This window comes from Xiphophorus hellerii, chromosome 19 (genome assembly GCF_003331165.1).
Source record: "Xiphophorus hellerii strain 12219 chromosome 19, Xiphophorus_hellerii-4.1, whole genome shotgun sequence".
Lineage (NCBI taxonomy): Eukaryota > Metazoa > Chordata > Actinopteri > Cyprinodontiformes > Poeciliidae > Xiphophorus > Xiphophorus hellerii.
The window spans coordinates 17,651,606-17,666,308 of record NC_045690.1 but is presented as its reverse complement, the minus strand read 5'-3'; the positions used below and the strand labels follow the sequence as shown (position 1 = coordinate 17,666,308).

General features: G+C 39.8%; 1 protein-coding gene across 1 annotated transcript; it reads left to right on the top strand.

Moving 5' to 3' along the window:
* Window positions 1–5,380: 5,380 nt before the first annotated feature.
* marcksb (myristoylated alanine-rich protein kinase C substrate b) lies at window positions 5,381–8,301 on the top strand. Its single transcript, XM_032547769.1, has 2 exons — window positions 5,381–5,792; window positions 6,741–8,301. Exons 1-2 carry the CDS (start codon window positions 5,697–5,699, stop codon window positions 7,302–7,304), a joined length of 660 nt encoding a protein of 219 aa, XP_032403660.1. The 5' UTR covers window positions 5,381–5,696; the 3' UTR covers window positions 7,305–8,301.
* The last annotated feature ends 6,402 nt before the right edge of the window (window positions 8,302–14,703 follow it).

The window sequence follows — 14,703 nt, the reverse complement described above, 5'->3', positions numbered from 1 at the left end:
ACCATTTATCGCATAAAAGCATAATGACAAACACCACAATTCATCTTCAAAGCATAAATCTATGTCATTGTTCGTCTTAAGTAAAGGAGCACTGCTTTAAATTCCGGTTTGTCTCTGTTTGTTTTGAAGCACTTTGTTTTGCGTGAGGCTGATGCAGAGTCAGGTCGCCTTGATTGACAATGTTTTCCTCCAATGAGAGTTTACAATGTGGGCACAAGTGGGGCACCTCCTCGTCCATGAGAATGCTGGAAAACAGGGCACTGTTGTTGGCTATTTGTTTTTGATCAAGTGAATGTCAGCACTCCGAAGGCAGTCCTGCTTGCTGCGTTAAAGTGAGATTTTCACTCAAAGTCAAAAGGACAGGACGTAGCCTGAAGATTTTCCTTTTTAAAACCCGCAGAATATCTGCATGAGTTTACCTGTCTGCTAAGATTGATGATATTGGAAATCAACTGTTGCCCCTTTATTCCCATCAGAATATTTGAGGCCAATGAAGAAGACCAGATTCAAATGTACAGCGCCCTTCACTCCTGCTGAGTCCCCTTGTAAAAATGTGCAATAAGCCTAAAAGTACTGCTGAAATAGGATAATTTACATGTATGTAAAAAAAACAACAAATCTTCTGTTTGCCTGATGTTAAATAAGACTAAACTTTCTGTTTTATGTTTGGAAGGATTACCCAACTTATTTAAATTTGCTAACAGAAAGAAAACAGATACTGTGGCTTAAAAAGAACATGATTTGCTTAAAAACATAAACCCCAGAATAAAAGCAGAAGACCAGGTGCAGACGTGTGTTGAAGCACCAAACAAGCTAGAATATGGCTTGCAAGTGAAGCTTGAGATTTTCTTTTTCAAAACTTGTCTTGTGGAGATGTAAAAAAGAAGGAAGAGTTTAAGTCAGCCTGGTTGTGAAACATGGAGAGGGCAGTATCATGTTGTGTGATTGCCACAGGAGGAACTGGTGGAGTTCACAAAAGAAATCAAGAAGTCAAGATGTTAAAGTTTGGGCAGAAACTGCTTTCCCAGTGGTTTTCCGCCTGCACATATGACCAAATCAGTTGGAAAGTGGCTCACTGCATAGCCCCCCTCCCATTTCTTTGTTCTTGTAGTCCTCTATTAGAGTCTGACTCAACTAATAACCACCCATAACCCACTGTCCATTCCTAAATGGACTTAAATCTCTATTTAAGCATTTTTGACATTTCTGCTATAGTAAGTAGTTGTGCAAGTATGGCATATTCACATAGTGTTGCAAGAGTTATTATTCAGATTGTAAAGTAACAATCTTGCACTGTGTGCCACGTTCAAGGACTGTAGTCTAAGTCAGCTCTGCCTCTACCCATTTTGAACATCAGTCTCTATTAAATGAAAAAGACAAGAGGTATCCCATAACAGTAAGGTACAGTACAGACCAAAAGTTTGGACACACCTTTCTAATTCAATGGGTTTTCTTTATTTTCATGACTATTTATAAGGCAAGAAATCCCACTTATTAACCTGACAGGGCACACCTATGAAGTGAAAACCATTTCAGGTGACTACCTCTTGAAGCTCATCAAGAAAATGCAGAGTGTGTGCAAAGCAGTAATCACAGCAAAAGGTTGCTACTTTGAAGAAACTAGAATATAAGGGGTATTTTCAGTTGTTTTACACTTTTTTGTTTAGTGCATATTTCCACATGTGTTATTCATAGTTTTCATGCCTTCAGTGTGAATCTACAATGTCAATAGTCATGAAAATAAAGGAAACTCATTGAATTAAAAGGTGTGTCCAAACTTTTGGTCTGTACTGTATATGAATGTGGATCAGGAGATGGCAATAAGAAAATTGCACACCTAAACTTGTCTATATCTACAGTCCTCTCCTAACAATCAAGGCTGGCTACTGTGTGAAGTTTATCTAGTCACCACACTCAAATACCAGGATCCAAAGGAAGGCAAACAAATCTAAAGCTCACAGGTAAAAAAAACAACAAAAAACTGCAGCAAAAAAGTGGAGTCTTAGGATCACTAAATAATAATGTTTCTGCGTATGAAGTAGAAGACAAGAGAACGAGCAATTTAATGTCTTAAGTTTGTTTTTCTTAGTATGGCAGATTTTGGCTATTGTCAAAATCTCACCAAATTAAAAGTTAGACCAATAATCCCTTTTCAAAACAGCAATTATAAACAAGACAAATGTCCAATCATACTCACTTTGAGCTTTTGAGCAACAAACACTCCAGGTATGTTTGGTGTGAAACAAAGAACAAAATGTGTGGAAAAGCACCTCATGCCCACGATTGAAACGAACAATGAAATTCATTTGAAGATTTAGGACACCGTCAGTGTAGGACAAGAGTTTGTTTTATTCAAAGTGTCCAGATGTACATTTTGAAGGTCCTTGGTGAAATGTTTGTGAAAGATCAGATTTGATGTTTTTATGAGGGGGAGGAGAAATAGCAACAAAAAACCCCCTCCTAAAAACAAATTACAGAGAGATGCATCAACCTTCAGGTTTTTGGAAATCAGCTTGATGGGTTTAAAATATTGCTGATTATTCTGACTCCAATTATAATGTTTGCTAAATTGGGTGTTTTGTTCAGATACAACAAAAGATCCCCTTTTGTGTCTAGAGGTCATTTTATCCTCTTAAAAGGCACATAATGTAATCAATTTCAGAATTAAGTGGCTTAGATACTTGGTATTCAAAACAGAGACAGTGACCTTAACATTTACCTCATAATTTGATTTGAATTATTTTATTTTTTGAGCTTTGTTGCTCTTTCTGCTTGACTTTTTGTCGTCAAAATGCCCCATTTTTATTTTAAGGTCTGTGGCTCTTTCAAAAAAAACCTGATTGGTTTGAAATAATTCAAATGTGAACATTCGTATGTTTTGTATTGAGTTTGAAGCATTACATTTAAGAACTCTTAGTTCAGTGAACTAAATGTTTAATCTTTTTGTTGTTTGAAAACAGTCCGTGCCCCCACTGCCTTTGTCTCTAGGTTTACATATTCTTTGCTGCTCCTTATCATAATTACAGCTTTGCATGTCATCAGAATATGGCAACAATGAACGTGGCCTAGTTAGCGGGAGTAGAGAGGTGGGGGTGAAAGAAGTCACCCTTAATCCTCGGTCTGTGGTGTGTGTTTGCTGTGCAGTCTCGACTTCACTCTCACGCCCGCTCCTCCACAACCAGAGGTCACAGTCGCTAAAGCACCTTGTCAGCCAGCGCTCAGCTTCTTCCTCGCAGCCATTTTGGACCGGTAACCATGGAGATGTGGGTCAGGCAGTGATGGCAGAGAGAGAGAGAGAGAGGGAAAGAGAGGAAAGATTTGTTGCTGCTGGTGGAGCTGGAGCGCTGCAGGCTGGCGGAGCAGACAGCAGAGCCATAAAGTCTCATTATATCTGGGTCACTGGGATGCTCCAGCTGCAACAAGCAGACAAGACACTATTATGCAAGAGGAGCGACGAGGGATGTTATGGGTGCAGGGGCTTATAGTTACAGGGGAGGTCTGTTTACTCAGAGGGGCATATGTCAGGACGGGGCCTCGATAACATAGCAGCAGACAGGCAGCAGCCATCTAAACACAACGATGTTGTTTTCACACATAACAATTCAGATTCAGAGACAATGAAACTTCCATTCTAAATAAAATGGGAGCTCTGGAATGGATAATTAAGCTCTGCAGCGTTTTCTACATTAGATTAACATTTACTATTAGTCCACCAAATGAATGGATGGAAGTGGACAAGATTACATTTAAAGACGGAGGTTTATTTCTGAAAACGGAACAGAGATCTGACCCCAAGAAATGTCTGCTTTTGTTTCCGCTTGATTAAAAAAATTGTATGTAGATGGATTTCACGCAATTCACAGTGATCAATGGAAAAGCCTTTATGACAATATTCAGATGATTCATCCAATTTTGGACCAGTTTGTTTGTATGTCTCCACTGATTTTTTTTTTTTTTTTTACCTTTAGCCACTTATCATTTTTAATGATCTCTGAGACCTTCCAGAAAGCTTTGCTGTCCCTTTAAGATTCTCCATCAAACTCAGTAACATGACTTCCAGGCAGAAGAAACATTTTGCTTAGGTAGAACTAATTTATATAGTTTTCTATAGGACTGAGATCACATTTTTTGATGGCTACTCCAAGACACTGACTTTGATGTCCGTAAGCCATGTTGTAGCAAATGGTCACTTTCCACATTTTCCATTTGAAAGATCTGCTTGTGGCCACGCTTTTACTTCCTGGTTGATGTCCTGAGATGCAGCTTCAATATTTCAAAAATAATTTTCCTTCCACATGATGCCATCTATTTTATTTTGTAGAGAGCACCAAAGGATTAAAACTCCCCCATAATAAGATGACTCTAGACTCATAATTTCCAGTTGGGATGTTTTTTCAGGCTTGCAGGCTTCCTCTTTCCCCCTCCAAATATAACAGTGGTCATTATGACCAAACACTTAAATTCTAGTTTGATCAGACCGCATGGTGACTTATTTTAAGAACTATCATCCATTTGCAAACTGTAACCACGCCTGTTTTGTTATTTTTGTTGTTGACGTCATATGTTACCTCTTCTTCTCAGAGCGGTCTTATAATATAATTTGTTGCCTTAAAATACATACCAAGTTTCGCACTTATTCATTTAAAATGTTCACAAAAGTCATGACATCATCACCTTAGCTTCTCCAAATTGTTCCCCAAACTTCTGAATATGAAGCAGGCAAATAAAGCAGCTATCTCGTAAAATTTGTTGGCGTTTCAAAAATATGAATAATAATTAAAAAAGGAGATGTTTAGTCTGATTTATTGTCAGACGGTGAGGAAAAAAACTGTTTGTGTATGTAAAAAGATATATCGATTGTATTTGTTTGTCTAATGGCTATCCAAAATTTAAAAAAAAATATTGATTTAAAAAAAAAAAAGATTAAAAAAAACATCCTCAATACGATCAGCTAAAATAAAATGTAAAAAAAGAGAATTTGTTGCTTCCCTGCAGAGGGGAAAAAAAGAATATCAGTTAAAAAAAAAAAAACAGCTGCGTAATACAGCTAAAATTTTTAAATATATAAATATATTTTTGCAGCATTCCCTAAAATATCACTACATGACTTTGCTACGTTTCCAAATCAGCCTTCACACCAAATGCCCAGAGTAAAGAGCCCAGTGGAAAATGACCCTGTCTCCCTGCTCTAACGTGGATCCACAAAGTTGTAGGCCATGTTGTTGTGTCTCTCCCATTGTCCGCGTCCCCCTCCCCGCTGCACGTCCCTCTGCTCCACGCCCTCCCCCTCGCTTTACATTCCAGCCTCGTGATTGGCGGAGACGCCGGGGCTTTTGTCGTCACAGCCTCAGCGCCCATTCATCAGCGGACTTGGGCGTTGTACTCCGCATCTCATTTGCGGCGGGGCCAATTTCTCCCCATCTACAAACTCTGCTCGAGGAAAAAAAAAAAGGAAAAAAGGAAAAAAAAAAAAAAAACCCGGATTTCTTTTGCGCCTTCGTTACATTTTCTCCCCCAAGTGCTCATTACTCTCATTGCGGTCTAAATTTTTTTTTGGGGGGGGATTTCAGGCTTATTTCTCGGTTTGTTTCGCGCAAAGAAGGCAAAGCGGCGTGCCTTAAATTTTGTTTCGGGAGGAAGCTTGCGGTCTTTGTTCATTCATTTGATCGGTTGGGTTCCTTTGTTGGAACAAAAGCATGGGAGCGCAAATCTCCAAAACCGCTGGAAAAGACGAAGCCGCGGTGGAAAAGCCGGCAGAAGGAGCAGCTGTTGCGTCGAAGGCGAACGGACAGGTAAATAAGCCTTCTTGAATTATTAAATTCTTAATTGCCCACACGGAATTTCGCCTCAATTTAGCAATGTGTTGCGTCAATGGCGTGCTCCATGTTCCCCTGTAGCGCATCCCCACGCTCACCGGCATTCAGGGAAAGTGGCCACATGCGCTTATATTCTCCATGCTGCTGTTTGGTTATTTTACAAAACCGTTCCAGACCCGGAATTTAATCAGTATCCTTTTTAATTGGTTCTAAAAGTCATCGTCTTGTGCATCTTTGAATGCATTTTGATTGATTTATTTTTTTTCATTAAATGTGCAGAAGACAGGTTTATTAGAGTTTGTGGTTTTGCATAGTTTGAGTGGATGATATAAAGTCTGGCTTTTCTGTTTTTGTGGGACTGGTGTGCAGCAGGGGTTTGTGGTCGCCCCTCACCCTGGCATGGCCATTTTAAAAAACGGTACCACGCCTTTGTTGCCAGGTTCAAGAAAAGAAAAGAAACGGTTTTTTTTTTTTGCATAAATGAACCTCTTAGACTTAATAAATTCGAATAGCACAAAGGTTGAAATGTATGAAGCGCTCAAAGATTTGGTTAATGCATATCGACTTAGCTGGTTTATGGTATTTATTTTTTTAAATCCCAAATTCCTATGTTGTTTCTACAGACTGAACGCCCTCTGGTGGAGTCCCGACTTTATTGCAGTTTAAAAACCCGAGCCTACTGCTGAAAGCCAGACATGTGTCGTCATTCTCCTAGTAACAGATGTCTATGCAATTTTCTTTTTCTTTTAGTGGGCTGTGTGGGTAGTTCCTTTTTAATATTTTTAGTTTTGGAATTTGGTTAAATCCAAAGGTATTCAAAAATTTTTACAAAAAGGTTTTCCGGTGCCGTCTTCAATAACATCAATACAGTCTAACACACTCTTAAATAAAGCAATGATTTGGACCCTTTTGACTTCTTTCTAGGAGAACGGGCACGCCAAGACCAACGGAGATGCCTCTCCTGCTGCAGAGGATGCCAACAAAGCCGACGTGCAGGCCAATGGAAGCTCTCCCACTGAAGAGGTGCCAAAAGAAGAAGGTGAGAAAGTAGAGGACGCTGAGGCCCAAGGAGACAAGGAGGCATCCACCACAAACGGGGAGACCTCTGCCAAGCCAGAGGAAGGTACCCCGTCCACCAGCGAGGACGGCAAGCAGAAGAAAAAACGGTTCTCCTTCAAGAAGCCCTCCTTCAAGCTCAGTGGCTTTTCCTTCAAAAAGACCAAGAAGGAGTCCGAAGAGGCAACCGAGGAGGGGGCGGCCGCTGCGGCAGAACCAGCCGAAGGTGAGAAATCCACCGAGGCCCCCGCAGAGGAGACCAAGCCGGCTGAGGGGAGCGGAGGGGAAATCAAGGAGACTGCAGCCGAAGAGGTGAAGGCGGAGGAGCCGAAGGCAGAGCAAGCAGCCGAAGGAGAAGAGAAGCCGGCCAAAGTTTCTCCAACTGAGCCAGAGATGGCAGCCAGTCCGGAGGCCGCTGCTGCCGCCGAGTAACCCCCTCTGAACGACGCACCGGAATGAAGGAGACGATGTAGCCTGTCTGAAGGAACATGAGGACTTGTCTAAAACCAGGGAATTTGTTTTTTGTTTTGTTAATTTTCTCTTTTTTTTTTTTTTTTGTATATGTTTACTACTCTGCAACCATCTCATCCATAATGACTGCAAAGTCCCGAGCAGTGATGGACAGGAGGTGCAGCAGAGAGTGATGCTCATCACTGCTTCTTGGTGCTTGCATTTGTAACATGGGTGAGTGTGAAAGTGCAAAATGTGAGTGGATTTTTTTTTTTTTCTTTTAAGGTAATACCATCACAAACATGACTGAATCTTTTTATTTCCATATATTTAATCAAAGTATTTGGTGCTGGGCAATTGGATGTAGCAGCTCAAGCTGTCTCTGCAAGATCTGACACATTGTGATATTTAAAGGGGAGGTCCTTAAGCGAGTCTTAAGTTGTCATTGCAGTGTACAGTTGTTTACAACTCTCTAAGCTCAACGCTCCTGTGAACACAAACCATTCCTGAAATAGATTTAGCCGTCAAAACGATGATTGGTGCTCACCACTTTCCATTAGATTCCACTGTTTCAAAATTCTGTAGTGATGCACGTTGTATAGACTTTGATATTACTGGTTTTATGGCTGAGATGTACCTAATGACTGAAGTTTTTAACTGATTACCCATTGTAAATGAAGTTTTTTTTTTCCTTTTCTTTTTTTTTTCCCGCCATTTGTAAGATTGAATAAAATTGGGAGATGTTTTAAGCAGACTTTTGCATTAAGCTGTGATGACTACAACACCACTCTGAATCCACAAGTCAAAAGCACACAAAGTCAGGAGTTTAGACGCTGTCCTCTACCGGCTTCTCTTTCTGTATATAACGAGGCTCACATTTTTTCAGTATGGAATGTAACATTGCCTGCAAAAACTGGTAACAAGGTGTTGAGTTTGTTTCCTGTGAATTCTGAAGAATAAAACGATGAAGTGTGATGAATTGGCACTGTGAGCTTTTCTTTTTCACATAATGCACTACAGAGAAAGTGGGGGGGGGAGCAACAACATGAATGGGCATTTACTTTACTCAACAGCTCTCTCTTGTGGACGTTTTAAGACTTGAATGGAGATTTTATTTTGAACTTCTAAACTGAGCTTCTATGGAGAGCCATTTCAGCCAAAATTAAATAAATAAATAGGAACAATAAATGAGTAAAAAAAAAAAAAAGAGTAATTGGCATCTTTCCATTTATATTAATTCATTTATACATTTATTTATTCCCAGATTTATTTCACCTGGCCTTTTTTATTTCCCTATTTTCCATTTTCACTTATCCTTTTCCAATTTTTAATTTTCATTTATCTGTTTTTCATTTTCCCATTTTCATTTATCCATTTTTCTTTTATTCTTTTTCATTTATCCTTTGTTCTTGTGTCCTTTTCCAATTTTCCATTTTCATTTATCCTTTTTAAATTTTCCATTTTCATTAATTCTTTTTCATTTATTCTTTTTCAATTTTCCTTTTTTCATTTATCCATTTTTTCCCCAAAACTGGGAAAAAGGGTAAATAGTTATATGCTAATGTGGAGGAGCAGCGTCATCCCAATTGGTTGGTTAGCATCACCAACTTTGAACTTTGCTTCAAGAAAGATGGCGACCTATCACCGGCTTATCAGGGAGCTGAAGCTCAGCAACTTCATTAGAAAATAGTGTTATGACTCATGACTTTATTTTTCGTGTGGACATCAGAATGTGTTTCAGTTAGCGGCTCTCATGGACTCAGAGCTTCACCTTTGGGGTTTTCATAGCGCCCGCTGAAGTTGGCTTACGATTGAAGCTTCAGGACGCCTCCGTAGCTACCAGCTGTGATCCAACTATAAGGTGCAGACTTTTCTGTACATCATAAGGGAACTGCAATATTCAGAGGCAGCGCTATGGAGCATCAAAGAATGAATTGTTTTTGTTGAGCAGAGAGAATGAGAGTGGCAAGCCTTGGAGATCTGCATTGGAGGCCATCTTTCCATTACCAGACATCCACCATTCTCGCTTTCAGCACAGTGGGCTTTCTCCCCTTGACTTGGTTTGTCTCCGGTTGATTTTTGACCAGGCCAAACAGCAAACAGAAAGAGAAGTTGAGAACAATGACTACCATTTTCTGCGCTGTTTTAGAATTGTAGCCTGACTGTAGTTTTCACAATGGCGGCGAAGGAAGTAAACGAAGCCGTTCAGTCCGCTTTGGCCACGCTACCAACGCTTCCACGGCCCAAAAAAATATTGAATTAACATTAACAACCTCCTCGTTCTGACCGGTACTTCTCTCTTCACAGAGGAGGATAGTTGCTTACAGCGCAGGCAATTTCCGGTAAGCTTCTTATCGTCAAACTGGTGCATTACATACATCACAGGCAAACATTAGTGTTTGGATAAAATTTAAAACCTCAACACAGGTCATGCCTCCAGAAGCAATTGTTTCTGGGAGTCCAGATCCTCTGGATGAAGCAAAGTGTAGTATAACTGGCAGGTTTTTACCAGGCTAGGTCTAAGCTAATTTTGAGCCCTAATATTTCCCTTAATCTGTGTGGGAATAGAAACAGGAAGAAGGAATTCAACGTCTTGTAACTACCTCGATTCACCAGCTTTTGGCTCCAGAACCACCAGGGATTGCTGTTGTCGCTTTCAGGGAAACGACTTTGGACATCTGAATCCCTGTGGTGTCATAGTCGGCTTTGGTCCCAACAGTGGTTTTGCCTGTAACAGGTCACACCTAAAAATAGGCTTTCAGAGTTGTGTGACACTGAAAGAACGTCACTAAGCGACATTTAGCACACACATAAAAAAAACAAAACAAATAAAAATAGTCACGAACATTAAACACAATTAGATTCCATCCTATTTCACTCCATTTTTTATTTATAAAGGACATTAAAAAACACCCAAAGCATATATTTACAAAAAAGTGCCATACAGTAGGGACAGATAAAACCAAGATAATTATAATAAAATAAAAACATTAAAAGCAGAGTAAGATGTACTTTAAAAAAAAAAAAAAACTACAGAATTATAAAACAGAAAACAACTAACCACCTTACGTGTCAAAAGCCAGAAGGGTGCGGCTGTGGTGTAGGGGCAAAGGGGTAAACCATATACAGAGGTCTTTGCCACGTGTCTTCCCCCTCTCTCATAACCAACTTTCCTTTCTGACCACTGTTCAATAAAGGTTAATAGACCTGATGAAAACCTTAAAAAAATAATAAACACTGAAAACAAGTGTTTTTAAGAGAGACCTAGAAAAAAACGGAAAAGAAGCTTGCTTAATATTCAAATTGTTTCACAATCTTAGAGGCACAACAGAAAAGGCCTGATCTCCTCTGACCTTCAGCCTAGTTTTTGGCACAAAACCAGTCACAGTTATACAGTGCACTCATGATTCATCAACGTTAAATCTTTTTTAAAGCTATTCTAACAAGGCTGGATGTAAAGAACTTTCTTCCAAATAACCAAAGATAAGATGAGCGTTTTAATCGACTGCCTGAGAGTTAAGAAGCTCCTGCTGCTTGTTTCATTTTAGCACTGTGCTCAGGCAAAACTAAATGCTTTAGGTGAAAAACACATTGAAGGATAATTTAAATTAATAATTTAAGTTGGGGAAAAAGTGTTAGCAGTTGAATCTGAGGCTGTTTTAAACACTACAATACAAATGTAAATCTTTTAGAAATCCTATCGTGTGGTGTACGGAATCTACTGGCTAATAACAAATTGTTATGCTTGATTACAGTTTAAATTATTTTTAATGGCTTCTGTTTAATGGCCATATGGCTTCTGTTTAATGACCTTCAAAACTAGGGTTTAGTGTGTATGGAAGGCATTTGAAGTTGGCTAGAAACTATATTCACAGCAAGCAACTGCTCTGTATTGACACATTGGTATTCTTCTTACCAAACCTCAAACCCTGTAAAAACACCCGACTTATTTTAAAAGTTTGGAAGACTGCCACAAACTTCTCCAGGGTGGTTTTCACAGCACACAACTGCGTCCATGTACACTGCAAACCATCTATTTGCTTTGCACCCAGTTTTACTCTGTGCGTTGCAGCTCTGGCCACCACAAGAAGGGCGTGCTTTACACATAATATTTCTATTTCGGCTTCCTGGTTTTCTTGTCCAGCTCGGTTAAGTTGGTGAGGTATTTGTTGCTCGGTTTAGTCCCCTGGTGTGCCTCACTGCTGAAATATCTCATCACGCCCATACATCATCCTCCGTCCTGGAAGCTGCTACTTCTCTTCTTTTGTTCTAAAAAAAACACATTAATATTTTTCAGATGTCAGGTGAAGGCACAGATCCTTTTGGTCAATTGATAGATAGTGGTGCATCTATGTTTCTGTCTGTCCATCTTTATCCTCCAACCCAATGGTGTCTTTGAGTGACACAGCCGGTGGATGGCAACCCTCAGCAGTCTCTTTAAAGCAGCTTCCACTCCGCTCTCTCTGCCCTGGGCCTCTCACCTAACCACTGTCTCGCCTTCTCACCAAAGAAAGATCAAACAGCTGCTGCCTTACCAAACAACCTTCCCTGCTCCCTTATTCCACACCCAGACTATTTTTAGGGCACACTCACTGTGACTTCCATGGTAAAGCTGCTTTTTAAAACTTTAAGCAGCAGAGTCGAAAACCTTGAGATAAGGTTTAAAGCGAGTCTGTACCTTGTTAGGATTCAGATTTCATTTTCGCTTATTGTGTCATTCACTTCTAAAATGTCAACAAAAAAAGAGCTTTTATTGCACACTGCTGTCTTAAAATTATTCTACCTGTTCATAAAACATATTTAACATATGTAACCCTTTGTAAATTGACATATTTTATGATTATAGCCTGATACAAATGTGAAGCAAAGCCAAACACAAGTCGCAGCTTCCGCTAACAAATATGAACAAACTCCCTGTGGGAAAAGGCCTGTAATATTTATCCATTTGTGGCCTACAAGCACCTATTTTAAAATCTTCCTAAAGCTTTCAGGACTTTCTCTGAAACAATGTGGACTTTGAGATGCTCTTGGGATCGTTGTTCTCTTTGAAGGTCCAACAAATCCCAAGCTTCAGCTTTCTTACAGCCAGCAGAAGGTTGTTGAGAGGATCATCGGGGCTCCCCTTCCCTCCATTCAGGACATTTCATCCCAGCGCTGCGTGTCCCGAGGCCGAAACATCGTCAGTGACCCCTCACATCCCCACCATGGACTGTTCTCCCTGCTGCCCTCTGGAAAGAGGTTCCGCAGCATCCGGTGCAGGTCCACCAGGTTCCGAAACAGCTTTTTCCCACTTGCCATCAGACTGCTGAACTCTTACCTGGACTGCACTCAAAAACTGGTCTCCACTTCATACCTTGCACATGTACATAGCTAAATAACTTCTATTTTACTGTCAGTCCTGCACTTTATATTTTATACCTATATTTACATTTATATTCTATAGTGTATTTTATTTTATTCTGGCGTAACCTCAAAACATTGGAACCTCAAAACATTGTTCTGAGCCGTATGCAACGAAATTTCGTTATGTATACACCCTGTGCATGCAAAGTGATAATAAAGTCAGTCTAAGTCTAAGTCTAAGGACATTTTCTCCCAGGATTTCCTGATGCTTAATTAAGTGAATCCATGTTGCCCTCCACTCACTGTAGGACTCTAGAGTTAGAGTTAGGAAGCAAAACAACCCTAAAGCATCACTAAGCCACTGCTGTGCTTTACTGTCGGTATGGTATTCTTTTCCACAATCCTGAAAAGTCCCAGTTTAATTTATTCTCTCACAGAACAAAATCACCAAACAACTTTGGCTTATTAGTACGTTCTAGCTGTGAGAAAATTAGATCTAGCTTTTTTCCTTCCTTTGGTTCCATAGTTGTGTATGTCTTGGCATGGATAAAAATACAAATAACATTAGTTTTTCTTGTTTTAATATGTGTTTTTGGTGCATGAATTTTGCCAAAAAACCTAACTTGGTGAGCATTTTCTAAAAAATTTCAAATGCAGCTAGTACTTTGAGGAAGCCAATCAAACAGAGTTTATGCTCTTCTAATTCTTACATGCTTAAGCCATATCACAATAAATATAAGCAAAGGCTACATTTGTTAACAGTTAAGTTGTTTGGGCACAGTTATATGTGCATTGATCATGTTTCTTAAAAACAGGTTTGATGAGATATGCACATGCCTTTCACTGCAGTGCTAATCATTAAATCACTGTAAGGAATGCAGAGGAACTCCACTACATACAGGGTGAGGCTGCATATTTATGCTGCACACTTGTGATCTTTGATCCTTCACACAGCACTAAATTAAGAACCGTCATGCATTGGTAACAGAAATAACCACGAAGGCAAGGGATAACTTGGGAAATCTTTAACAAGCAGTAAAATTCACAGTTATATGCCCCCATAATTCCCTTTAAAGCTTTTTTGTATGTACTTAGAGTGGAGTGAGTTGAGCTGCAAATTAGTCTTCCATATCTATTATATTGTAAATATGACCTTCTCATTTTAGAAGGTTGTCAGCACAGCAGCTGTCCTGGGTCATTTACCCATTGCATACCTTGCAAAAGTTTTAACACACTTGAAACCGCTTCAGATTATTTTCACATCAAAACGAAATGCTTCAATGTGCTTCATTGTGATTTAAGTGGCAAACAAATACCATATACCACAAAAGTATAAAGTGGAAGGAAGCTGTTACACAGTAAATGGCAAAAGTACGAATGCAAATGTTAAAAGTATGATGTATATTTGTTTTTAGCCCCCTTTACTCCTAATCCTATACACCTAAATAAGTTCTAGTGCAAAGAACCTTTCATTAGAAGTCACCTAATTTGTAAACAAAGACCAGCTTTGCTTCGTTGAACCTTTGGATGATACAGTTTAGCACGTGACCCTGACAAATGTGATAAATCTTCTCTGTCAGTCCCAAACAGGCCGACTCTAAACTGTGACTCATTGGTTGGTGTCATTAGAGGATTGAAGTTTAATGAAACAAAACAAAACCTTCCCAAGTTGCCAAGTCAATAACCTTTTTAAGGGGCCTCAGTGGTGTGTGAAGGAATTGTGCACAACAATCACAGCCCAGTATCTCATCCTCATTCCTGTTTCCAGGTTGTTCACACGCTGCAGTCGGAATGATATTCTCTTCTTCAACCAGCATTTGACGCACATCAACCAAAGTGTTTGCATTCTTCAATCTGGCACAAACAGCACATTCCAACCTGTGTCACAAGTGTTCAATGGGGTTGGGGTCAAAAGAGCTGGGTGACCATCCCACCCTCACCCCTCTCTGACTCTGGTGGTACTCTCTGATGTTTAAGATGAGGTTTGGTCCCTCAGCGTGAAGAAAAGGCTTTGTCACTGGCTGTGGAATCTTATCTT